Source organism: Ursus arctos, unplaced genomic scaffold (genome assembly GCF_023065955.2).
Source record: "Ursus arctos isolate Adak ecotype North America unplaced genomic scaffold, UrsArc2.0 scaffold_28, whole genome shotgun sequence".
Taxonomy (NCBI): domain Eukaryota; kingdom Metazoa; phylum Chordata; class Mammalia; order Carnivora; family Ursidae; genus Ursus; species Ursus arctos.
Window position 1 is genome coordinate 22,339,078 of NW_026622963.1, and position 27,363 is coordinate 22,366,440.

Here is a 27,363-nt window from a genome sequence, read left to right on the forward strand (position 1 = left end):
TCTCCCCAGTGATTCTGTGCCACCATTAAAAACAAAAACAAAAACAAACCATGCGTGTAAACACATATATATTTTAATTAGAGTTTAAATAGAAACCACAAAAACACTTACTAGAAAACATTCACTCTCCAGGAACAAAGTGGGTTTTTTTTTTCCTTTGATTTTTATTTTTATACATTCTTGTGACATTTCCCTCTGTAGGGAACAGGAGCTTAGAAACATCAGCTTTTTCGAGGATTCCATCCTAAATATACATTTGAAACCACACAATATCGAAACTACAAGTGGGAGGGTGAAAAGCATTCTGTGTTTTGTCTCCACAACGGTAAATGTTGGTTCTGCCCCACCCCCAAAGTTGACTGCTGTGGTCTCCAGAGGGACTGGTTTTAAAGGACCCGGAGCTATGGGGTGATCTGCTCAGTGTGGAGGGCCTGCCCTGCTCCTGGGTCATCCAAAGACTGAGCCACCAAGGGCCGCTCAGGAGTCCCTGTCGGTGATTCCTCTTGGCAGGCTACTCCTCGAAGATCCGTGTTCTAACACGGAAATGTAAATTAAGACCTAAGATATGTATTTTCCAAATAGAGGTGGGTCGTGATATTCATAATCTGTCCTCGTTAGCACTCATTTACAAGGCAGGAGAGGGACATAAAACTAAGCCCACCGAGACTCACAGAACAGACTCCCCCCACCCCCCGCCATCAGTCTGTCTTGCCATCAAACTGGTAGGCTGTCACCTTGACCAATACATCGCTTAGACAAACACCATCACCCACTACAGCTAACAGAAAATCAGCCCATCCCTGACCGTATTAGAAACAAGAAGCCTTTGTTTGCAAAGCTGTCGCCTGTGTACCGAATGTGACCATTTACTAGTTCGTCCGGCACACAACAACGGTTTACACGGGCAAGTCGACTCTTTCTACACCCGGATTCACAGTGTGTGTCCGACAGATCATCCCGAAAGCTTTGCTGCCTTTCTCCTGCACTTATTAAGAAAATGCACGCTCCCTCAACGATCTGCGGTGGCCATTTCTGGGGGCCGAGGAGATGGAGGCCTTGGGGGCTGGGGAGCCACTGTGTGACCCTCCCCTCTCGTGCCATAACCACCACCCCATCACCAGAACCCACACGAGGCTGCTGTCCCCTCGAATCATTATTCCTCAGCTCACTACCGGCAGTTCTAGAGACTGTGTTAGAGAAAATACAGTTTCAACTTTATGTGCAAGAAACTAGCTTGGATTAAAAACACTGTGCGGCTCGAGATATTAGTTTGCGTGAGGCCAAACCTTTGAAGACGGGAGCCCTAAAAGCAATGCCCTTATGTAAAATAAAACAAAGCCAATAAAGCACCCTCACTCTGGTATCTTGAACTAGGTGGTATGCGTGTGAAGGTCAGCATCCCGTGGCCCAGGAGGGCAGGCCCTTTGCCTTCCTCCGGGGGCCCCTCCTCAGTGTCTCAATGCTGGGCAGCCAGAGGGGAGCCCAGCTCCTTCCCCCAAGACATCTTCTTCCATTCAACATGAGTATTCACTCCCCTGAACGAAACACCCCAGCTGTAATGATTTCTGTTAAAAATGCAAACACTTCCTTGAGGTTGGTGGTGGTTTTTCATCGCAAAGTCTTTGAGCTCAGAAAGACCTTGGCCCCTTTCGCGGTGGGTTAGAAGGGCTTCTTTGGGGGAGGGGGGTGTCCCATCCACCCTGTGCTTCCAGGGTCACTGCATGACCATCCGGGAAGCCAAGTTCTCGTCTGAGCATCAACATTCTCTCTATGGTCTTCGGGGTCTGCCTCCCACCGGGAAAATTAAATGTTTAGGTGCTAAGGGCTAAGGTGCAGAGAAGCTCGAGAATACTCTGGTAGGAGCGGGCTACTCCAGAACTTCGGTCGTAACAGAAAAGCATATTTAGACCGTGCGCTACTTAACCACCTAGTGCTGCAAAAAAGTCCTCTAAGCGAGTCCCAAGAATCATTCCCCCCAACACGGTGCAGGGTTCTGGGACCTGTGCAAACATAGCAAGTATATTATGGACTTGAAGTATCACAACAGGCGGAGGCCGTCCTCTCCATAAGTAAAACACTATATATTTTTTAAAGCTCTGCACATAGAAAGCAATTCACTCAGGTCTTAAAGTGAATGGAACTTTTTCCTAAAGATAAAATCATTTAGAGCTTTTTTTTTTTTTTTTTAATGGAAGCAATCTGCTTCTTTCCCGGGATTTCTTTTCGAGAAGACTTAGAAAAATGTATACATTTTTCCTTTTCAATGCTAGTTTCTTATTTCAGATTAGCACGTGCAAATAAGATTGGCCATCAATACATTACTTTGACCTTGTTACCATATAAGCATCTGACCTATGGATTGTTAATTATAACTTTAAACTGATGCGAGGCATTTCTGTGACCAGGAGCAAAACTGGTAGAAATTGTCTCTAGGAGTGGACAGAAAACTCCAGGAAAAGGAACTCTGAAGACTGAAATGATAAAAAATACTTCTGTCAAAGTTCCAACTCAAAAATAAAAGTCCAACACCTTTAAAGGCGTGAATTAATTTGAAACCTTTACAGATTATAAAGGAAATTGACATCGCCTGGAGCACTCTTTGGAGAAAGAAAAAGGGGGCATCTTAACAAAGAGTGAACCTCCCTCCTTCAATTAGTAAAGGCCTTTGCGTGCTGCCCGGTCACCAAGTAAGATACCACTGAAAACAAATATTTATCAAAACCAGTGTCCTTCACTGTCCTCCTCCGGATTGTCTAGATAGAGGAGGGCCACTTTCTTTTCATCCGAAATCACCGACCTTTGGTCTACCATCCTGTGTAGCTGCACCGTCCTGTCAAACTCCGCCTGCTCCTTGCCCTTTTCCCCGGGGACCTGATGTCCATCCCCAGCAGAGCCCTGAAAGCTCGCGCCGGCCACCCAGGCCTTCCCGCTGCCCCCGTCTCTCCAGGCACCACGGTCAGGGGCGCCATGCGCTGCCGCTTCCGTCCCTGCGGGGAAGAAGACTGTGGTCTCTCGTGTCCAGCGGGGTGTCACCTCTATGTTACTCACGTCCACCTGAAAGGGAAATGGAGCGTCTTGGGGCCCCGGCGCACGCAGCCTTACCACTCCAGGGCTGTCTGCTAACTCATCTCGCTCAGGGGAGCCCACCAAGCCGGCAGGTGCAAGCGTTTCAGAAATGGGTCCTTGGAAGACAACCTGTTCAGGGGTTCTGGTTGCTGCGGGGACCCAGGCCGGTGCACCTGCTCACGCCCGATGCCTCTTCTGCCCCTGATGCGTCCCCACACGGGCCTCCTGAGGCGACTGGGAACCAGCCTTTGGAAGGCACTCTCTCATCAGGCCCTCCCTGCCCACAGTGTACCTACGAGCAGCCTGGCTCCCGTCTGCTGAGCCCTTTCTGAGGCCCTGCTCCCCGATCACTAAATTCTCCGGGCAGGGGATGATCTGCTCAGTGGCTTGATGCCTCTGCGACCTGCTCTTGACCTGCTGTTCCCCGACCACGCTTCTGTGACACCCAACTCTCTGCTGTCTGCAAGGGGGGCTGCGACCTGGATTTGCTCACGGAACCCCCTCTAGGGCCTACCCGAAGGTGCTTTACAGAAGTCTGGGTACCCATGGACTCTTCGGTTTGAAAATAAACACCCCCCTTCCCGCCCTTAGAAATGGGGCCCTGACAAATAACTTCCCTTTTAGCATGAGACTGTTTGGAGCCAAACACACGGTGTCCCTCCAGGTCTGTGGAAAGCTCTAGGGGCCAGGCTCTCCCGGGCCCCCCACCTCCTGAAAGGCAGGGACGGATCCTTGGAAGACAACTTCTTTGGACACTTGACTTTGATCAGGACCCAGGGTGAGGTGCCTCACCGACCGGGCGGCACCTGCCGAGCCGGCTGCCTGACTTGGGTCACCTTCCCCACTTACCTCCACCACCTGCGCCGTGGGTCCCTCGCGAGAGACGTGCTCAGTCCTCCAGATCCCAGCAGGGCCTATTTGAACGCGCTTGGCAGACCGGCTTACATCCTCGAGCACATGCGACTGGGCAAAGCCCGTCGGGCTGGTTACTTCCACGGTGGCCGACACGGGCCCGGGGGACGTGGCCGGCTCCGAGCTGGGGGAGGCCCGGCCAGCGGCGTCCTCCTCACCGTAGGGGCGGTACAGTTCCTGGGTGGCCCAGCGCCGGAAGCGGAGGCCGGCAGCCGGGGCCTCCTCTGCGCTCTCCGCGCCCGGGCTCCCGGGGGCCGGGCTGGGCCGCCTGGCCAAACTGTCTCGTACCACCGACTCCACGACCTTCTCGATCTCCCCGGCTTCGTCTTTGCTCAGCTCCTCCAGGTCTAACTGATTGGCGTCCACGGTTTTCGAGAGGTTGACTTCAGCAACCAAGGTCACAGCCCTACCACTGGAGGTGTGCACTTTCTTGACGTCGACGGACACGTTCTCGGGCCCACCCTGACCCTCTCTGGTGAGGGCCGACAGCTCCTCCTTCACGCGCTCCGGAAGGCTTTCTTCCAGCTGCCCAATAACCTCCACCATCTGGTGTCGGGGCTCCTTGAAGGCCCCCTTGAGGGACGTGTGGAACTCGTGTGGTATTTTAATCTCCTTTTCGATGACTGTGGGTTCCGCATGAAATTCACCGCTTCTAGCTTGTTCTTGCCAGTGAGTATGACCCACGTCCTCTCCCAGGGAAGGTTCTACGACGTCCGGTGGCTTCACCACCGTCTCTCCCGACCCATCATCCCTCTTGACTCTTCTCCGAGTCCCTGGCACAATCTCATCCTGCCAAGAGTACCTGATGGTGGACTCTTCTTCGATGTGGATCTGCCCGTACACCGAGCCCTCGTCTCTGTCCTGCGCCCCGGGGTGCTCATCTGGCGTCGACACGAAATAACTCTGCTCTCCCCCTTCTGAGTCGCCGGCCTCCATGACTTCTTCGACGTGGGTTTCGTTCTCTTGGGGCCACTTGGTCTTCTTATGCCGATTACCTGAGAACGTGCTGTCGGCTCCTCTATAACCTTCTTCCTCCTCAACGAGCCCCTTGGAGCCCGGAGACACATCGTCCACCTCCTCCACTTCGAACGGGGTAGAAAATTCCTCTGCCTTCTCACCACTGACGTAGCTCACAGGTTCCTCAATGATCTCCACGTTGACGACCCTTGCCTTCCCCTCTCTTCCTTTCAGACCAAGGTTGATTATGTCGCCTATCATCCGCTCGGCCGACTTTCCCTTCAGGTCCACCTCCTTGACGTCCTTGCTCAGAAGGTAGTCCAGGCCGGCTTCGTCTGAAACATCGACCTCCTCCGTCAGTCTCGACTCCACGACTATCTCGGTCTTTGTTTTCCTGTCGCCGGGAAGCTCTTTCCTATCCATGTAAGTGACCTTAGTGTCTGGAAAGGCATTAGCAGATGCCTCTGTATCCGGAGACTGGGTGAACTGCTTCAGGATACTGGACACGATGTTTTCTGCTATGGTTTCGGTCGTGGACTCGCCCTTCGGTAAGCCGGCGGTGTCGCCGGGGCCCAGCCTGACCCGGGCCTCCCGGGTTTCCACGCCTCTCCCGGTACCATCACGGGGGTCCTCCTGCGGGGGCGTCTGCAAACCTTTCGGGGCCACCTGGGGCGCGCTCTCCCGGGAGACTTCTAGACTGATCGGCACCTCTCTCTCTCTCTCGCTTTTCTCCTGCGCCGACTCCTTCCCTCTCCCCTGCTCCCTCAGTTGCTGGCTTTCTCTCTTTCTTGCTTCTTTATCTAACTTTGTCAGCTCTTCCCACCTTAGGTTTCTCTCCTCTGAAGCCTTCTCTTTGGAATCGAACATTTTCTCTTCCCGCTTTGTCTGGACGGTTCCCGGCCTGTTTCTGTCTTGCTCCCTCGTGGCGTTGGCTTCTGTCTTCTTTCCCACAGTGACGGTCCTCTCACTCGACCACGTGTTTTTGGAAGCACCTGCTGACACGTCATTCCGGCGTTCCTGGTAGGGCTTTTGGGCCACGGCAGGCTCTCTGGCCTCACGATCGGAGGCATCCTTCATACCTGCGCTTCTCAGCCTCTCGGGGAATGTTTTCGCTGGACCGTCAGCATCTCTTAAAAGATTGTGCGTTGGAGAGAACGTTCTGAAGTTGCTTTGACTCTCGGCAGTTTTCTCGTGCAGGTTGGCAGTTTTTTCATACGTTGTTTCCTGCCGGGTGGTGGTACGGGAAGAATATTCTGAGCCTAGGAAGCCTCTTCCGGCAGCGCTTCCAACAGCGGGCTGTGCCGGCAGGTGAGGGCGCCGCAGCGGGCTGTGGCCGAAGGGGGCTTTCTGCCTTGCGAACAGATTCCTTTCACTCTCCCTCTGTAACACCGAGTGGCCGTAGCGATAGGACGTGCTCCCAAGCTCTGCAGAAGATGACAGGCATCATTACCTTCTTTCATCTTAAAAGCATCACCACAGGTCAAATGCCATCGCGTCATCATAAAAGCGTACTATTACGGCAGAAAGGGCATTATAAATGAGAGATCTTCAATCTCCAAATCATTTCTTTTGGTAGTTTTAAAAATCCTGTTGCAATAAAATAGAGCATGACCCGTGCTTCGAACCAATCCCTTTCTCTGGTTACTGATCTTAAAACGTTATGAATCTTAACAAACATTATCGAATGCGTGACCGGAGAGCACGACCTCAGAGAGGTCAAGGGTGCCCATTTTCGGGGCTGAAATTTCACAGTATCATGATAATTTGGAAACATGCATTTCTACTTTGTTGACCTGAGTTTCTTTTACGTATTTCAGCGGAGAAGAGCTTTGTAGTTACAAAGTATAGGATTAGTAAACACCAATCAGCATTGTCCCCCCACCCCGATTTCATGGGCTCTTATTTGCCTCTGGTTTCCACGTTGGGCCAACAAGTCCTGCAGAATTTAACTTTTTCTAAGGCTCCCTGACTTCTTCCATTTTTACGCTTCTATTTTTACAAACTTCTCATTTGACAAGGAGCCGCCAGACCAGGAAGCCGACCAGCCACCAACACTACGGTCTGTTTTAATGCCATGATCCTGGGTGTGGGAGGCAGTCCACCCGGCTTCCTGCTTGGTTCCAGATGATTCGCAGAGAGTGCTACCTTGGGTGTGTCCAAACTCCACCACGAGGGTACAGCAGCTGGTGGTCAGAAGGTGGCCAGGAGCACCACCCGCCCAGAGAGCGCCCCCTGGTGTCTACCACACCCCACCAGGGCCGAGCCTGATGAAGCCTATTCCCCCAGTGTGGTCTCCTTGTCATGGGAGCCAAGGCCAGGGGCCCCTGTAGGACAGATCCCAGGACACAAGAGAGAGACCAGGCCAGGACATTTTCTATGAAGATTCCTCTTTTCAGATCCACATACTAAGCAGAGAAGCCCCAGAAGATGAACCCCTGGGAAAGTGCAGGAACTATCTGGTTTTTAATTAAGGTCCACCGAGAAATATGGAAGATGACAGACTGGTTTCAGGCTCTATCGTCTTGTGGGCAAGTGGCCAGCATTATTCTAGACAATATTACAAAAGAAACAGAAGTGTCTTCATAAGCATTGATAAATTCACTATCTAGGAACACATCTGTACGTTTATTCAGTGAACGGTCAATGGGCACGTATAGCATACAGGACACAGAATGATCTGGAAGCTCAAAGCCTCATAAAAGAGTTCACAACCCATCCTCTTTCTTCTTTTTTTTTTTTTCTTTTTTTTTTTTTTTTAAAGAGTTTATTTATTTATTTGACAGAGATAGAGACAGCCAGCGAGAGAGGGAACACAAGCAGGAGGAGTGGGAGAGGAAGAAGCAGGCCCATAGTGGAGGAGCCTGATGTGGGGCTCGATCCCAGAACACCGGGATCACGCCCTGAGCCGAAGGCAGACGCTTTAACCGCTGTGCCACCCAGGCGCCCCCCATCCTCTTTCTTCTAATGTTCCTTGCTTTTGGCATAATCCGTAACTGCCAAACTGAATTTAGTTTACAAATACTGTCTCCATATCCTTTAAGAAGCTTGACAAAACAATCAGTGAATGAAACAAGTTAACAGAGACTCCCAGGAGCCCTCTTGCTGAGCTCTTCCCAGGCTCCACCATCGCAGCTCGTCAGAGATCTGTAAACCCTGGCCCTGAACTGTTGGTTCCCCTCCAAGTCTGGCCCCAGCCCTTTTCTCCTCTCTCCCTTCTCAGTGCAGACTTACTTATGTATCCTCACGTAACAAATGTAGCCAAGTTAACCTTGAAGTTGGGTGAATGATACTTGTGGCTTTTTTCAACCTTACTCTCAAAATAAGAAAGCAAACTTGTTGGGTGCAGTCTATGACCAAATCCAAACCAGTCACAGATACCCTAGAACCAAAACTGTGACCTTTCAAAGCTGTAAGGCACCTAAGAGGGATGCAATTTTTGAAAAACAAACGTGGACAGTGGTGTTGGTTTTTTTTTTTAGATGTGCCATCTGTCCAGATTGGCTGTTAACCAAACATTCTCCTGATAGAAGTACCAAATACATGTATTCCCAATGTGCCACGATTCTGAACATGGTAACACTCACGGAGACCAGAACTCTGCTGAGTAAGGCGTAAACTGGGCATACTGGGAGTAATTCAATCTGCCCTTCCTTAGCCAGAAAGCCCTTTCAGTTCTACAGAGCTTTAAAAGCTTTATTTTTTGTTTCCCTTCTGAAGTTATCCTACAGGTTCTTAGGGTCTTTCTAACGAACGTAAACCCATTCTCTTGGTTCTGCAGCTACAAGGAATAGGAGTTTAATTCTGTACCTTTTGGCCTCAATCAAGACGGACCTTAGGGCGCCCAGGGACACCTGCCACACGCATCGACCCGAGCTGCCCAGGCCGACCCGGGGCAACAGGAACGGTGTAACTGTTCCCACCTCTGCCCCTGATGGGGGAGCAGGTGCCAGAGCGTGGACTCCCTGCCCCACAAAGTAATACCTCCCTACGCTTGTGTTGAAGCTGTAAGTCTCCGGTCTGTAAAGGGCGTGATAAATTCACGTTCAGCGTCTCCTCCTGGCCCTTCATGCTTCCCGCTGCTCCATCAGCCCCTTCTCCCTCCCCGCCCTGGCCAGATGCACAAATGAGTTTACAAGCACTTTTCCACGCAGTCCCATTTACATTCTTATTTAAACCACCACCCATTAAATAAAATCGATTTGGTCCTTAAGAGAAGGATGAATGACACTCACCTGAAAACAATCATATCAAACCCCAATTCTTCCCGACAAATGATGCTTAACTATTTAACCACGGAATGAACCTGTTCAGATGGAAAACATCTTATAAATTAAATAATGAGCTTTTCTTCTATTTACCTTGTGGTATGTTTTCAATGCGCTCAGTCAAGATCAATATCTCTGGATTACTCTCTCCCTCCAGTAAGGCTCTGTAAAAATAATTAAAAAACAACAACAACTCATCAGGAAACAGAAGAGTGCAAAGTGCTGCTACATGCCATAGTAAGTAGTATTTGGTTGGTGACCACGCTGTCACAGTGTCCTGTGTTTTAGGACTCGTTTCTGGAGATATTGTCGCACAGTGATGCAAACCCCTCTCAGTGGGCCTGGCTGGACACAGCGATGACCATAATGAGGGGCGAGGGCTTCAGAAAGTTTGAGGAGGCAAGCCCTTCTAGAAACCCCTTCAAAACCCAGGACAAGGAGAAGGAGGTAGGCCCAGGAGGGGAGGTCAGGGGTCTAGCTTGTCTGGGAAGCGCGGAGGGGCCCATGCATGCCAGGTCACCCCAGGCCAGAGAGCCCCAGAACAATTACAACCCCCACCGGGGTCTTTCTGGAGCCACAGGTTGGGGGCTGACTAGGAGCAGAGCAAGGCCTGCCATCGGTTTGTAAAAAAGGCAAGCAGAGGGCACGTGTGGTTTTCATGCTGGGTTCCCTGGGGACGTCCTGGAGCTAAAGGGAAGGAGAGAGATGGAAAGCAGGCAGGCAGGAGAGGAAAAGGAAGAGCTGCAGACCCCGCCCACCACCACCAGCACCACCCCAGGGGCCTTGTGGCATCCCATTCTCTCCTTTACTGAAACAGCGAAGAGCACTTGACTGGGTGATCCCTTCGGCCACATCTAGAAGTCTAGAACTGCAGACTCTTCATTAAGTTGTCATTCACGTGCACAACTCGGAGCCCCGAGGGCAGAGCGGAGGGGCAGGCTTGGGCCCCGAAGGTCCCGGCGTGCTGGGACAGGTCACCACCGGATGCGGAGGGACCCCTAGGACACCGGCTGCTGCGGGCACAACAGTTGTTCGGTCGCTACAGCAACGGGTGAAGTCAGTACCTTCGGTTCCAAGGAATATGCTGCGTACGGCAAAGGGCAGCCAGAAGCAGGCCCACTTGGAAACAGCGCTATTACCACGGAGAGCTGGGCGCGGAGGCAGGGGCGGGACGCCAGGTCCGAGCAGGGACTCGGCGGTTCGGGCACCCCGGGGGCCAAGCTCTATTCCCACCGATTCAGATGCGGCGAGCCCCACGAAGGCGAGAACCCCACGGGCAGGTGGAGCACAGCCAGGGAGGGCCCCTCCTGCGGCAAAAAGCCAGTGGGACTCCACGCGAGGGGTCCACGGGTGGGTCCGCCACGGGAGCAGCGGCTGAGGGGCACACGTGTGCACACTCAGGAAGATGAGGGGCCGGGGCCAGAGCCCCAGGCCTTCCACTCGGGGCGAAAGCCAGGAAACAGGACACCGACCCGTTAATCCCACATCCTCATGACCAAGCGTTTCAGATTCCAGGAACACAAATAGCTTCCATCGCCGAGAAAATTCTGAGGTGTGTATATAATAAGAGGAAGGGTCAGGGTAGCAGTCGAAGGGTCTGTGCCCCAGGATGACAGCAGCCGAAGAGGTGACAGGACACAGAGTACAGGGCGGGGCTTGGTGAGAAGGCGAAGTTCCACTTCAGATCTGCCTTCGGCCCACTCAGCGGGAAGCCTCGGGGACCACAGGGCTTCTCCCTTGAGCCACCCCAGCCAGGACAAAGTGCTTGTGAGGTCAGCGGAGAACTCAGTGACAGGGCAGGGGGGCTGGGGGACGTACCTTCCCTCATCCCTCAGAGAGGAATGCTTTTGTTCCTCTCTCAGGGGAAATCCAAACCACCACCAAATTCTGTCCTACTCAGGGCCCTGAGTGGGACACGCTGGTTACCTAGGAGCGGGTGCCAGTCCCCTGAAGGGGATGTGTGCCCACATGCTGGTCGTCAGGCCTGGCTAAGACCGGGCACCAAGCATGGCTCAGACCTTCCCCTCCGTTCCTCAGGAAGCCCTTCTAGCAACCCCCACACAAGGCCAAAGATAAGCATCTGGGCTCTGGGGTTAGAGGACTGGAGTGCCGGACAGGGTCTTGGCCAAAGGCACAGGGCTCCCGCCCCGGCAGGGAGAGTCCCGTTGGAACCCAGGCAGCCTGGGCGCCCGTCCCTGCAAGCTGTGCAGACCTCCCTGCCAGGCCTGAGACGTCGGCATTTCATACAAACTTTCAAAAGAACAAATCTGCAGACAGACCCCCCCAGACCATATTAATGCAAGCATAGTCAACATCTTTTGGTGACTTCCAGCAAAACGCCCCTACAGGGCTCTCCCCGCGTATGAAGCTCCTGCTGGGGAGGAACTCAGCCCTACTCTGCAGGGGGGGCTCCGGAAGACAGCGGCGTGTGTCCCCTTCCCCCACCCGAGCAGCCAGTGCAGGGCCTGCCGGGCACGGTCGAGGCACCGGTCATTTAATTCACGCCTTAATGAGCAGACACCGCTGGTGACACAGGGTGTCCTGCCTCCACCAGCACAGCTCACAGGACTAAGAGGACAGAGGCACAAACGAAATCGCTCAGGAGATGCCAGAAATTTCCTCAAAAGCTCCAAAGGGCACATTTTTAAGGAATAGACTCATGCACCTTTAAGAAAAGGGTAGAGCATTCTCTGGTTATTTTGAGAGCGTTGGAGGAAACCGGCCTCCAAGCCGCGGTGACTGTGAAATGCCAACCCCCTGAATCACGAGCTATTAGTGAACATTTTCTGCAGCCCCACAGGTTGGCGGCCTCTTAAGCAGGAAAATAAGCAAACATGTGCGGGAAAACCAAGTCCCTGGCCTCATTAAGGAGCCCGAGACAAATCCATAGCGCGTAAGTGAGCTATAATGTGGCCTCTGGCCAGGCTCCAGGCCCTAATAGACCCCACTGGTCATCAGAGCGGGGCTCAGTGTGGCTGGGGCTCTCTGTCCAGGATAGATTATCCTAATGGAATTTCAGGGCATGTCCACTGTTATTCGGCCCTGGGGGCACAAGGCACGCCCATGTCCCCGATAAATGTGGACAAGAGTAAGGGAAAAGGGACAGTTGGAGGATGTTTCCAGAAGGGATGTCAGTGGAGCCAAATGCGATGGTTCACTAAGTGCTTCCTGGCTAAACACAGGTGGAGAATGGTGGGAGGAAAAGAGGATGGAGCTGGGAAAAGGAGCCTCAGAACCGCCTCCCTGGCCTCCAAGCTTCAAGAGAGATTGGGGGACTGCCTGCCACCCTGACTGGGGGGGAAGGGAGCCAGGTGCAGGAGGGGTAAGGGGGAGAGAGGACAAGTACCCCCAATCGCATTGGAAAGGCCCTGCCCCACACCACAGGCATTATATGGAAGATAATACTGAGGCCATTCCCTCTGTGCTCAGTTCTAATCACAAATCAAAACCTATCCATCAGTTCTAGAGACTGGAAAAAAAAAAATCAAATGATCGACAGAGAGACCAAGATGACTAATAAAACAGAGAAAAGCAGCACTGGGAGTGGTTGATAGAGAAACTTCCCGAGTCAGGTTGCCTGGATTCAAACCTGGTCCTGCTGCTTCCTAGTTCTGTAACCTTGGGCAAGCCATTCAAACCCTCTGTGACTCAGTTTCCCCACTGCTGACATAGGCAGCATTCACAGGTGTGTGGTGGTCGCTAAATGGAAAGTTCTTGCAACAACGGCTGTCACAGAACAGGGGCTCAAGCAATGGCCACAATCATCACGATCGTCACCTTCTACTGACCTGAGAACAAAGCTGATTTTCAGTTGACTGAGATAGTACAAGACGGGAAGAGATTCTGGATAACCCCAGATCCTGGTGGACAGAGAGCAACCCGTTTCTGCAGTGATGTGGGGAAGGCTAGCAACCAAACGTACGGCTTACTCCTCTCAGCCTCCTCTCCTGGAAACTACACGTTTGTATTAATTTCAAAGATTTCACCTAATAGCCAGCTAAGTCTCCGTGTTAACACACAGTTATAAGCTTTCAAAAGAGTAGGATTTGATTTCGCAAAACAAAGTGTACTTCTCCAAGAGCTGGAGAAATTCCAAAGAACTGTTTTCCTTTGAACAGGTGCGTGAAAAGGGGTAGGTGGGCCTAACACAATAATGCAGGGACCAGAAATATCATTACGACAGTGAAAATGCCATTGGTAGGAGTTATAGCTATTGCTTTATGAGCGGTCCAGATCCAGACATGGAGTATTTATTTCCTCCAGTTGAAACTGCGCTGTTTCTGCTCCCGGCCAGCAGAAAGAGGAAACAGGAAGCTCGCATGTCCCCGCTGCACAGACATACAAAGACCGTGTGTTTTGACGTTGTTGTTTCCAACCTAACCTTTTAAAAGAAAGACTGTGCCTGAAAGAGCCCAGGCAGTAAATCTTTGCCTTACATTTTCATATCTGGCCAGCCAAGACTCCCGTCAGTATTTTTCTTTTGAAAAATGGTCTGGCTCTGCTTTCCATTTCTTCAGGTGACATTTAGAACAACTGTTACATATTTCAGCCCCAAAACATTAAAAAAAAAAAAAAAACCCTCTTTTTTAAATTTTGAGGGAGAATGCATCACCTGTCCCCCAGATCAGAAAGCCAGGACGGACCCCCTGTGCACACGGTGTGGGCTTGGGACTCGGTTTATCGCAGGGTGTTTTTGTATTTTTTTGTTTCAAATCTGAATATCTTCTTTTCTTTTCATTGTATTTTCTAACACTTTATTCCTGATGACTGGGTTGTTCTCTTTCTTCGAGGGGTTGGGGGTGGGGAGGGGAGGCTAGTTATTTTCTAGCAGTGGGTGGGGTTTGGGCAGTGGGCGGGGTTTGGGGCACAGCAGGTTCGGAATGGCACCACCGCCCCGGTTTTACCACGTCTGAAGGAGCTGCTGCTTCATGGAGAAGGCTGGCCTCTGGCGTGGTCTGGTCTGCAAGAGCGGGTGATGAGTGGCACCCTTCTCCCCGGGTTCCATCCAGGAGCCTCCCAATCCGCTCCCTGCGTTCCTCCCAGCCAGGCTCCAGGGCCTTGGTCAGCCTTCGCGGAGCCTCCCTCGGCCACCGGGCTGGAAGCCCTCGGTCCCTCCTGTGAACTGTCTTCATCTGACCCTGTTCGTTGGCAGTGAACTATCTATAGGAGTTTGTTTTATCATCTGCTTTGGCTTTTACCTAAGTGGACTGGTCCCTGCCCACGCGTGCCCCTGACTCCCCACCGCCCTCTCCTGCATATCTGTTCAAATTTTCACCATCCTTCAAGACCCCAATCAAGCTCGCCTCCCTCCTGAAGCCTCCCCGGATTCTCACAACTCCCTTCTCCTCTCCAGAAAACCTTGCACACAAGTCTTACGAGGCGTTGCTTGCTTCCAACAGTGCTGGAGGCGACCTAGGTCCACGAGGCCTTGTCCACAGCATGTGACCCTCAACACCAAGCCACACAGCTGCAGGTTTGTGTGCCCCCCTGAGCTGGCACGGCACCCTGCGTGCCAGTGTCTCTGGAGCAGCCTGAGGGCACAGGCCCCACTCACAAAACATGGCCTCACAGCTGTGGCCCTTGGCCATCCATCACACGCAGCCCTCCATGCCAAGCCCCCAAAAGCAAGCTCGCCCGGGAAGCCCCAACACTTGGCATTGCCCCCGATGCCATGCTAGCTCCGTCCTCAGGTCCTTGCCCAGACTGGCCCCTCTGCCTGGAAGCCCTTCCCACGTGATCTTCTGGAAGCCGGTGCTGCAGGCCTCATCCACCACTCCCCCACCATACCCTGCACACCACTCAGCCTGCCCATCCTTCTCCTGCCTCTAGGCTACTGTGATACCAGCTTAGTGCCTTCGGGATGCTCCTGGGCTGCCCTGCAAACAGGGGTGTGCACCCTGCATCCCCTGGGATCTTGTTACGAGGCCGGCTTTGACCAGAAGGTCTGGAATGGGCCTGAGATTCTGCATTTCCCACAGGCCTGAGTCGTCTAGCGATGCCAGTGGGCCCCTGGAACAGGGAGGCCCTGCACCTGACAATCCTCCTTGGAGCTGTCAAAGCACCATATCTGGGCCCATCCTGGGCCAAGCTGATTGGAACATCCAGGATCAGGCCCAGGGGCGATGCTTTATCAGGCTCTCCAGGTGGCCCCCAGGTCCAGATGAGGCTGAGAACCACACCCGTCCTGCCGGAGCATCTCCCCTCTCACGGCTCGGCTGCCAGTGTAATAAACACACTCCAGGAAAAAAGCCTCGTGATTGCATACGTGGCGGACAAGCCCCTCCACCCTGCACGACTTCACCGGTGACAGGCAGATGAGGGCGAGCGCGGGCCCCTGGGCCAGCCCACCTTCTCTCGTACTCTCCTGGTGTCTCAGCATTAGCCAGCCCGGGGTTACTGTCCATCCACCTGCAGCGTGGCAGGAGGGCTCGTTCTCACGCTCCCCTGCCAGGCGAGATACCAGGGTCTTCCCTGGCCACCAACTGGCCTCCTGGGTTTGAGGAGAACCTCCAGCCTTAGATGCTGGGGTTTGCTTTGTCCGAATTTCATTATTTTAATAATTTGCACCTTTACTTATAAACTAAGTCTACATTTAGTTATAAATTATCCTATTCTGTTATTAGCATTTCTTCTTCACTGTGAAGGTTTCCGGAAAGGGCCAAATATCTGGGTTCGGAAGTGTGCGTGACATTTGAGAGCTAGCCTCAGCATAGCTGACAAATTCCAGCTATACTGGGCTGTGCTTCTAACTTGAAGGAGCCACAGCCCCTTCTCTTACACATGAGATGCTAAGTCAACGTGACGACCATCAGCTCGGCAACGCCGGGGGCGGGGGGAGGGGCACCGCAGGGAAAACCTGGGGCAAATCCTGTCTCTTCAGTCAGGAGACAGAAGCAGAGCCACCACACTGTCAGCCACCCTGGGCCCCTCTGGACAGGGCTGGTGAGGAGTCACACTGCATGGGGTCCTAGGCCGTGGTCCCCAAGTGCCTGACGGTCCCTGCTGCACTCCCTGGGGCGGGGTGTAGAAGGAAGGTCAACTTCCTCGAAGACAGCGGGTTGAGATTTATAAAGATCAAAGGGGCCCCTGTGAAGGGGTCAGAAGAGCAAAAGGGCAGTGACACAAATATGCATTTTCATACCTGTTCTCCGAATTTGGGCAGCAGGACAAAATACGGGAAGAGTCACATAAGAGGTAACAAGGGCTTATCTGCAGGACGCTCGGCAGTGATAAAAATGCTAGGCGTCTGGCTCGTACAAAGATAGGGGTGATGGTCCACTGCACGTGTTGCCTTTTAGATCTGCGGGCATCTCCCGGACTCAATCCTGAGCACTGGAGGCGGGGAGGCCTGCGGCCGTTCTGACCCCTGGGCTTGGTATCTGCAGCTGGGCAGGGCCGGGCTCCTCGTCTTCCCTGTGCGAACTTGGACGTCAGAAAGACATACAGTGAAATCAATCACCCGCTTCCCTGAAAGTACTCTGGCCTTCTAAATTCCTATGAGGTAGCCAAGTCAATCCCTAATTGGGTTACAGCAATGCCAGGAACAGACAGAGGCTGTAAACTCTGTCCCTGCCGACAGTCAGGCTGCTGACATGAGCTCAAAGGCTCCCTGTCAATGCCCTTGAAAAAAGCGAGGGTGTGAACACCTACCAAAAAAGCCAGGCCCTGGACGCTCAGGCAAGATGCCCACCAGGCCCCTTCCTCCAACTAGGCGGGGGCAAGACTACAAGGACAAAGCCGGGAGCTGGCTGGGGCCCATCCTGCCACAGTGTGGGCAGAGCCAAGGAGGAAGAGACCAGGGAAAGCAGCAGGGACGGTCACTGCCGACAGTGCTTAGACCTACTGTGCCTGAAACTAGAGACTTTTTCCGTCAAGCAAGTAGTAAGTGCCTTTGCTGGCTTGAGCCAGTCTGAGAAAGGCTTCGGTCAGTAGTAAGTGAAAAAGGTCCTGATTAATGCTTCCTTCCCCCGAATAAAGCCTGTTTTGAAGTTTTCCTTATAAGTAATTTAGATCACCTGACCCGACTTGATTTAATTTTGTGATTTTTCATCCCATGAGATTTCCAAGGAGACTGTGGGAGATGGACCTGGAGAAGGACAGGCTGGCTGGTGCCACCTCTTTCTCCTCTCTATGTCCTGAGTACCCTCCCCTCCCCGCAGGACTCAGCCACAGCACGGCTCTCAGAGCGGGGAAGCAGCAGAGCCCCCAGTGGCTTGCCCACCCCTCCATCCAGCTGGGGGCTCTTCCAAGAGCTGCTGTGCCCTAGGCAGGCTTCGCCCCTTGGTGGCTGCCTCTAGCCCAGGCCAGGGGCTGCCCGATAGCCTGCTCCCTCTTCTCTGATGGTCAGAAGGGCCCTGATGAGAAGCTGGCTGAGACAAGTCTTCCAGACAATACACAGTGAGGTTAGCCCAGGGCTGCAAGGCAGACTACCGGCGTACCCCAGCCAGACAGGATCTTTTCACCCAGGCCACTTAGATATTCTGAGAGCAAAGTCATGATCAGAAGGCTGCATAGGCAGCCCACAGGGAGTGCTGGACTAGGCCCGGGCTCTGTCTGGACTCTGCCTCCAACCAAGGGAGTGGGCCTTCACCCCGTTTTTTTTTTTTTTTTTTTTAAGATTTTATTTATTTATTTGACAGAGATAGAGACAGCCAGCGAGAGAGGGAACACAAGCAGGGAGAGTGGGAGAGGAAGAAGCAGGCTCATAGCAGAGGAGCCTGACGTGGGGCTCGATCCCATAACGCCGGGATCACGCCCTGAGCCGAAGGCAGACGCTTAACCGCTGTGCCACCCAGGCGCCCCCCTTCACCCCGTTCTTAGCCTCTCCAGGCTTAACTCCCCCAATCTGTTCGCAGTGATGCTGTCGGAAGATGGCATTTATGACCATGTCTTCTACTCACTTGCCGAGAGGCAGAGTTTCCAGAGCTCGGTCACACCCATGACTGATTTATGCTCTGACGTTTCCTGGGAACGAAGGGGGCATCGTGCCCACTTTACAAGGTTTGGTGGGTAAGGCACAGATCTCTCGCCAGCCTGAGCCCCTGGCTTCCAGGCCCCCCTCCCTCACCTGTGAGAGGGGCGAGTGGTTTCCACCCAGCAGGGAGGGTACTTCGGCCAGTGAACAGGCTCAAAGGGCTTGCGCTGTGTCCAACAGGCAGTAAAAGCTCGAGAACGTTAGTTGCTGTCACTATCCGCACAAGTGGGGAAACCGGGGTCTCAAAAGTCCTTCTGCTCTAAGGGTCTGAGATCTGCACCCCCCCCCCCCACGGCCCATACCAGTCCTCACTGAGCATGAAATCTGCAGGAAATATGGGGCACCACCCCAAACAAAGACTGCTTACCCCTCCTTGGGCAGGAAGGGGAAAGCCAAGGAGAAGCATCACTTTCCGGCCCATGGGCGGCCCCAGGGACTCCGGACTGTGTTCTCTGCCCCACCCAGCATCCAGCCCCTTTGAGGACTTTGAGACTGTTTCATCCGGATTGCTCACCCCCAATTCAAGACATCATCTTGACAAACAAAGCCAGCTGCCTAGAGTACCAGGCCCATCTTCCAGCAGAAATGAGGTGCCTCAAGGCCAAACCCATGGGGAATAGAGTCAGAGCCTTGGGACTTGAAGCCACAGTGTGACAGGCACATGGTCGTGGGACTTTCCAGGTCTGAGTCCTGGCCCTCCTGTTTCTAGCTTCCTCACTTCTCGGAGTGGGGCTGGTCCCCCTGTAAACGCAGAACCTAATTCCTAGGATCCAAGGAGTTGACAGGTGCAAACCTCTTCCCTGGTGCCCAGGACACACAAGCCCTAGGCAAGGGTGCGAGTTCTGCTAGTCCCATTACGAGGAGGGTGGGGGGCACCTGCTCGGCAGTCTAAGTGCGGCGCCGCGCTTCCTCCTCTCTTTTTGGCCCTGGACTCCCCGCCTGGCCATGCCAGGGGTTTGCTCTCTGATGATCACACAGCCCCGGGGACTCCAGAGGCTACGGGGGATTTCGCCCCAGCAGCCCCGCATGGCATCCTTACCTATACGTGGCCACCTCCAGGCTGAGGCTGGTCTTCACCTGCACGAGCTCCTGGTAGTCCCGCAGCCGGTCAGCCATGGCCAAGGTGAGGGCTGCCTTCTCATCCTCCAGGCAGGCGATCACTCTCTAAAGAGAGCAAAGGGCTTTTAGATCAGAGGGCTGGAGCGCCACTTGGTCAAACTGAAGGTACCAACGGTTCAGGATGCAAAAAGGAAAAAAAAATCTCTAGGCTTATTAAAGAGGCAGTCATTGTAAGGGTGATATTAAATACAGTATTTCTTCCCCATAGAAATTATTATTATTATTATTATTATTATTATTATTATTATTATTATATTATTGCATATGGACGATGTTGACAGGACACGGGCTGTTCTGTTCCTACTCCAGTGAGAATGAACGCTGAGAAGTTCACGAAAGCATCTCTGCTGTTCAGACATCATCAGGCTGCTTAGAAAGTCAACACATCAAACTGGTCAACAGAGATGCTATTCCAAGTGAACCCAGATGAGAACACGGGGCTTTTCACCATAGCTAAAACAGAAGTCCCTCCAATTTGAAACAGAATCGCCCCTGTACTCGAGATTTCCCCCCAACATAAGCAGGTGCATTCACAGAGCTCTTTGTTTCACCCAGAAAAGCTACACTGATGAGACAGGAGTATCTTCCAGGCATAAATGTCAATGCAGACCAGGAGGTAAATCTTTTTTCACTATACTCGGCAGACGTCGTTAAGAAGCGCTCCCTCCACACGTGTTCACATCGTGCTCACGGCCCTGAGAGCGCTTCCGCTCACACCTGGCTAATTACATCTGTCCATCTGTCCATCTCTCTCTCTCCCCAGCTGGGAGACACTGAAAGGCATGGCCTGCCACCTCGTGCATCCCCCATCTCTAGAAAAATACCCATCCCCTAGAAGTCGCATAGCACACAGTCGGTGAACTAGACTTGAAACGATCAAGATAAAGCATGCTAGCTCCTTAAAAATGTGTTCTTTCAAATCGACAATATCTTTCAGTTCGTAAACACAGTGGCTTCTCCGGTACCATTTTACAGTTTTGCATTACTCTGCGTTAGAGTTTTACATCAATACTTTATAGTTGCTCTGGGGAATAATTAACTGAGCAAATACTTAAACACTGAAATGAGTCCATATTCTTTAACTTCTGGTTGTTAATGGAAGACGGTCTTATTTCTGAGCACAATTAACTAAACTGGCTACATTTTTAGACATTAATCTTTGTGGAATTCAAATAAGACAGTCAGGAGAGGGCATCTATTTCCATTCCCCTGTAATCCCTGCAGCAAAGGCACCAGGCGATACGCTAAAGGTCTGCAATAAATATGTTAGATCTGTAAAACCAACGAATAATTTAAGATTTCTCACTGGCTCTACCACCAGGCGATACGCTAAAGGTCTGCAATAAATATGTTAGATCTGTAAAACCAACGAATAATTTAAGATTTCTCACTGGCTCTACCATAAACGATGCAGAACTGGCACGTGATATAATCCTGCTTCCCTAAGAGTTCCAGATCAGCTAATGATTGTTGCTAGGTTCTCTTTGTGTATATAAAGCATGCTAAAAACAAAAACTGAACCCATTTAGCTTTGAAAGCAAAGGAGTGAATTTAAGAACCTCTAGCTAGTATCCCAGGGTAGATCTATGTTAATTTCCTCCAAAGTTGGCGTTGTAAGTAGTTAACAGGGTTTGCCAAAGCAGACCCTTCCAGTCTTGACTTCAGAGACAGGGTTGCCAAAATGTAGCCATGACATTCAGACATTCTGTACTTCAGGCTTTGTGTTAAAATCCTATGTTCCCCATTTCAGAGGGACTATAATCCCAGGACTAAGGTTACAGTATAAGACATGATATAAACATCCAGAGATCACGCTTTCCTACCGCAGGAAATGGAAGCCACATATCAAATCTTGAAAATCTGTCCCAATTTTTTCTTTACAGGGAATTTCAATTGTTATCAAACTGCTTAGAAAAAAAAAAATCACAAAAATCACGTGCACTTGATTCTCCAACCACAAACTTCCTGAGCAGGTCAGGATCTCCCAGCCATGCCAAAGAGGCAGGCACAAAGACCCTCTCTCCTCCCAGAGGGCACACAGTAGGTCTGTACCCCCACAAAATAGGAGGGGGGAAAAGAAAACCCAAACCGCGTTTGAGTTAAAGTATAGTTCCAACCACATTTCCGTGAGACTCAACTCTCCCAAAACTGTCAAAGGAAAATTCCTTGACTTTGGGAAGCAGGAACGTAAGTAAGACTTATTGGCTCCTAACGGTCTCTACAGAGACTGTAACCGATCCTGCTGGTTGAAGCGAGCTTCGAGTTGGCCTCAACATTGCCAGAAGTTTTCGAACCGTGGGCCAGGCCAGAGGCACTGGCGCAGGAGACCTGGCACTCTGATTCCTACTCTTACCGAGCAAAAGCAGTCCCCACCTACTGTTATAAAAGCTGGGGAGAGAGGTCACCTTTATCAAGTGCTATTTCGAGAAGTCTGGATGGCATCACAGGTGATGATGCAACAGAGGTCTGTACTAGGAAGAGCGTGCTGCTGTTGGGGTCCAAAGAAAGCGCTTTCCCTGCCCCCAGTGGGAGCTGCTCTCTGCGGAGGTCACACGACAAAACGGGAAGAGCCTGCAATTGTCACAGTCACTCAGCATCCTGACTGGTAGAGCTTGAGCGAATTTAAAGACTGTGATAACCTCACTGAGACACAGAAACGAAATGCATTCGGAGTAACAAGTGTTCATGTGATGCTACGTTTTTTTAGCTCTAGTCCAGATAACGCTCTCGACTCCAGACTCAGAACCGGATCTTACAATACCAGGTGGGCATCTAAGAGGCATCACAGAGTGGACTCTGAGGTCCCACCCAAATCGGCCGAATGTCCTGCTCCAACCGCCTTCAGCAAGAGCAGTCCCTTTTCCCGGTGGCCGAGGCCACCAGCACTGGAGTGGACTTGGGATTTCTCCCCCTCTCTTCCACTGCATCCAGCCCATCCGCAGACCCTGGTGGGCTTCAACCTCAGAGGAGAGCACCCTCTCAGCCCCTCATGGCTGCCCCGGTCCAAGCATCCAGCACCTTCTGCCTTGATTAGTCCAGAAGTCCCCTAAGAAGTTCTCGCTGCTGTCACTCTTGTCCCATACTTTCTGTGTCCCACATGGCCGCCGGGGCGAGAGCATTCAGGTACAGTCGGGTCACCCCTCACCTCTGGCAGTCACCCAGCGATTCCCCATGCTGCTCAGAGCCAAAGCCCAAGTCCTTGTAGAGGCCAAGCTCCCCCTCGCTCACCAGCACCCCCCGCCCCAGCCACACCCACTTCCAGGACACCCTGCACTGTTTCCACCTCAAGACCCTGGAAAGCAAGGGACTTACTCTGTTTTGTTTTGTTTACTGCTATGTCGCCAGCACTCAAGAACCAGGCCCGGCACACGACGTGCACCATAGCAGTCGGATGAATGAATGAACCCGTGGACTTTCTCACCCCTGTTCCACAAATGGGGAAACAGAGGCACAAACAGGGGCAGAGCCAGAATTCAGGCCCACGTGGGGCGGCTAACCCATCCCCATTCCAGTCAAAAGAAAGTTCTCATTCAAGCACATGTTGGGGACTTGGACGCCTTTTATAGTCAGCCTCAAAAGGCCAAGAGCTCAGTTTCATAAGCAAAAATCTCAGTGTTTATAGGGGTAAGGCTAGCGTCAACCAAAAATGTCTTAAGTTTTTGTCCAAAGCTTCTTCCTGCAAACCGGGAGACAGGGTGTGTTCCTCTGGCTTCAAGTGATATAGACCACATATAAAATGCTGGGGACCTGGATGGCAGTTGGGCAAACTTCTCTCTGGCAGATCTGGGGGGCGGGGCCTAACACACTGGCCTTAGGGGAAGAACCACTCTTCCCAGACAGTCCCAGCAGCATCTCGTTCTCTTGGGCTACAGAGGAGGCCCCCCGCCAGGAAGGCAGCCAGCACCGAGGGGGGGAGGGGAGGGTTCCCTTTAAACCACAGGGTACGCAAAAAGTAAATGAAACACATCTGACACAAAAACTATTCTAACAGCCGGCGGGAAGGGTCAGAAAGTATTTTAGGGTTTCAGACGGATGAGCACCTCTGGGCTAGCCCTTAGGAAGAACAATTACCATTATTCTATGAAGGCAGAGGGAATACTGGTTAAATGTTTCTCTTTGATGGAACAGAGAATAGAGGAATGTTGGGTCTGGGGTTAGTTGCTCAGACACTGGTACTTGAAGAAACCTTGGCTTAGCTACTTACACACTAGGCGACCTATGTGCCTCAGTTTCATCATCTGTGAAATGGGGCTAATATTAGTGTCCCTCTCATGAGATCGAACTGAGGACTAGAAGTGAACACGTGTGAAGGGCCTGGTTCCTGGGGTACCTGGCAAGTGAGAAGCGCCGGATAGAGGCTAACTCTTAGTAATGAAACATTTACCACAGTATATTAGCTAAACCCGGTTTTATGATATCATCAGTCTCCCCAGAGCGAGCTTCTATAGAATTTGAAGAAATCAAGGGCTCGGGGCTAAACCACGAATACTTACTCTTTTACAAAATTCCTAATATCTTTACCTTTAAAAAAAAATTACTAATGGTTTGGTGTTGAATCTTTGGGAATGCAATTTGAAATTGGGTGCCTTCAAAGTTAACTGGGGAAAAAACTGGGAAAAAAAAACCCAAGTCCCGTCGACATTCCCTGCTCCCTACTTTTAGGGCAAAGAAGCAAATTCCAATGAAAGAGACATCACCAGACAGACTGGTGAGGGTGGGGTCCTAGTCCCCGTCAGGTGCCACCCCGGGGAAGGCACTGGGGTGACACAGGCCCTGGGCTCTGTGTCAAAGGGCAGGGCAGTGATTCCAAGTGCACATCCCAAGCCCCTGACTCTGCTGCAGTCAGAAGAGCTCTGTTTCTGGGGTGCCTGGGTGGCTCAGTTGTTAAGCTTCTGCCTTCGGCTCAGGGCGTGATCGTTATGGGATCGAGCCCCACATCAGGCTCCTCTGCTGGAAGCCTGCTTCTTCCTCTCCCACTCCCCCTGCTTGTGTTCCCTCTCTCGCTGGCTGTCTCTCTCTAATAAATAAATAAAATCTTTAAAAAAAGAAAAAAAAGAAGAGCTCTGTTTCTATCTGTTCATGTCTGAGGTTGCACTAAGATTTAGTTGGGGGGGGGGGGGGAAGGGTCCTGTTCCTGAAAAAGAACCCTGTAATCAGAGCTTCAATGTCCAAAATGAGCCAAGAGAGCTATGACTGCAAGGGAATAGTAAGGATTTGGCCCACCCAACACACTTCAAGGAAGCAGTTTCCAGACCTGCCGGCACAGCACGGGCCCTTGGGGCGGTAGCACAGTTTCCAGGCACTGGTTTTTAGTTAAAAGCCCCGCGAAAGCCTACGCTGAGATGCTTTTTCACTTCCACTCCACACAGAGCATGGGGCCCTGTGGAACTAGCCTCTCTGGCCCTCATCATGAGCGAGGGAAGCACTCTGGAGTCTAGACTAAGAGCTGGAAATCAGCACACACTTCAGCCACTCCCTGTTCTTGCTACACCGACAACCCTGGGGGGTGTGGAGGGTGGGGGAAGCTTTTGAAAATTATGAGGCAGAGGCCCAATAAAGCCCACATTCCAAAAGATTACATTCCAAACAATTTCGTATTGTACTGCTTTATAGGATTTCCCATCTAGACTCCAGCTCTTTGAATACTGAAACCCCAAGGCAGTGCTCAGGACCTAGGAGCAGTCGATAGATATTTGCTCATTATTTGTGGACACCTGTCATGTCACCATAGTCCTCTAGGCTACAGCCACTGTGTTCCCTTTAGACCCTGCATTTAAAAAGGGGGTGGGGGGGCACAAAATCCTTTTACCACAAATCTTTAACTCCAAGCTACAGATTATCCCCTTAAAATATTTCTGAATCTGTGTGGGTGTTATTCTGAACTGTCCTCCTGAGAACTACTGATAGTATGATTTGGGGATATTTTCAATTCTGGCCTCGTGGAGGCAGGCCCAGGGCCAAGTCTAGTACTGGACTGGGACCATAATCGGCCACAGGTGTTACCTTGTCGGTGTCAGAGGTCTGGGTTTTGCTTCTCTGAAATACCAACTGTTTCTATTACTCCGCACTTTCATAGTAAGTGTTTATATCACATCCTGCCACAGGGACCGGCCGGTTTCCACAACTTTTCCACTACCCAGAGAGATCCGCTGTCGGCTTGTGAGACTGAAAAAACCATCTCCGATGGGGCTCTTTTCTGCATGAAGGGGGCTGCCCCTCCCAAGAACACACAAGGCCCTGGCCCAGAGAGCCAAACCAGCTGCCTCCTACTAGGAAAGCCCTCTGGCAAAATAAAAACCGTTTTAGGAAACGATTTAAGTTTTCCCCTGGGGTGCCCTACAGCCAAGCAGCTGTCATCTTGAATGGCTCCCGGTCAGGACTTGACATTGCCTAGCCACCTCCCAACACCGAGACCTAGCCGGGAAGGAAGAAGCTGTCGCTTCTGGAACTACTTCTGGAAGTCAGAGGGGCGTCTTGCTGGACTTTTATGTGAATTACGTCTACGAAGCCCAGGAAATGGAAAGAGAACCTAGAGCTGACCGGGTCCTGGGTCTTTTGTCAGGATGCACCCGCTCCTGGCAAGATCTAAAGAAACTGACAACCTAACAAGAGGACAGGGACAGGACTCTCCACCGGGACCTGCCACAAGGGCACTCGCCGGCTGAGTCGGTCGACCCGCAAACCGCGCTCCTCCTCCACCGCAGGTGAGACGCTGAGACGCTGGGACCCCGGGACCCTGACGCAGAGCTGGGGGCCCCTTTCAGCGCCCAGCTGCGGGGGCTGTGGGGGCCCCCTCTCACCCGGCCCCACCGCTCGGCGGCGCCACGCCCCGGGCGCACGCAACAGGTCCGGGGAGCCCAGCTGCTCTCTCCCATCACCACCGGTAAGGGTCCCGGGTGGGGCGGTCCCCGCGCACGGACCTGCCGTTCCTCCGCCTGCAGCTCGTACTCCTCCTGCACCCGCCGCAGCTCTTCCTCCAGCAGCGCGCGCAGCTGCTCCAACTCGAGCGCCTCGCGCCGCAGCGCCTCCGCCTCCTGCGCGCACAGCCGCGTCTCCTCCTCGGCCTCGCGCCGGCTCTCCTGGCCGCGCCGCAGCGCGTCCTCCAGCTCGCGCACCTCGTCCTCGTACAGCTGCACCGTCTCCCGCCACGACTCGGCCACCAGCAGCGCGTAGCTGTCGTGCACCTCCCGCAGGCGCGGCGGGGGCGCGGCGGGGCCGGTGGCGCGGGCGCGGTAGCTCATGGTCAGGCGGGCGGCGCGCGCGCGCAGCTCCCGCACGTCTTGCTCGTGGGCCGCTTCCAGGCCGCGGCGCTCGGCCTGCAGCCGCCCCAGCAGCGCCTCGAGGGCGGCGCGCGCGCCCAGCGCCTCCTGCAGCTCGCGCCGCTGGGCGCCCAGCTCGGCGTCCAGGCGGCCGCGGGCGGCGCGCTCCTCCTCGCCCAGCCGCTGCAGCTCCCACAGCTCGCGCCGTAGCGCATCGCGCTCGCCCTCGGCCAGCGCCGTGGCCCAGCTCAGCTCGTCCAGCTGCTGCCGCAAGCCGCGCGCCTCCTCGGCGAAGCGGGCCTGCCCCTCCGCCCACAGGCCCTCCTGCCCGCGCCGGCCGCGCAGCTCCTCCTCCAGGAGCAGGTTTTCGCGCTCCAGCTCCCGCACACGGCACACGTAGTCGTAGAGCCGGGCGTTGAGCTCCTGCAGCTCGGCCTTCTCGGGGCCCGTGTGCAGCCGCCAGGACAGCATCTTGCTGGGTGTACGGGGCTCTGCCGGCCGGCCGGTTCCTTCCTGCCCTGGTCTTGTCCCCTCTTCTGAGCCGCTCTGGCCCCGCCGCTGCCCCGGAGGCCCGCAGACTGGGGCGGGAGCTTGCGCGCCGCGGCACTTAGCGGACGGGGCGGGCGGGAGTGGGCGCGGGCCACGGCCTCCAACCAATCAGAGCGCGGCCCGGCGCGGCCACAGCGGCCGGTCGGCGCCCCCTGCCGGAATGACAGAGGCGCCGCGCGGGCTCCCAGCCCATTAACCGTGAGGCCCCGAGTCCCGGTCCCGGGCAGTCGGATGACAGCCGGGCGCGTGGCTCGCTCGCTGG

At 53.2% G+C, this 27,363-nt stretch overlaps 1 protein-coding gene across 1 annotated transcript; it reads right to left on the bottom strand.

Moving 5' to 3' along the window:
- Positions 1-51: 51 nt before the first annotated feature.
- SYNM (synemin) lies at positions 52-27,142 on the bottom strand. Its single transcript, XM_026510371.4, has 5 exons — positions 26,214-27,142; positions 19,214-19,338; positions 9,294-9,364; positions 3,916-6,359; positions 52-3,054 (listed from the first exon to the last, which is right to left on the bottom strand). Exons 1-5 carry the CDS (start codon positions 27,021-27,023, stop codon positions 2,716-2,718), a joined length of 3,789 nt encoding a protein of 1,262 aa, XP_026366156.3. The 5' UTR covers positions 27,024-27,142; the 3' UTR covers positions 52-2,715.
- Positions 27,143-27,363: the final 221 nt, after the last annotated feature.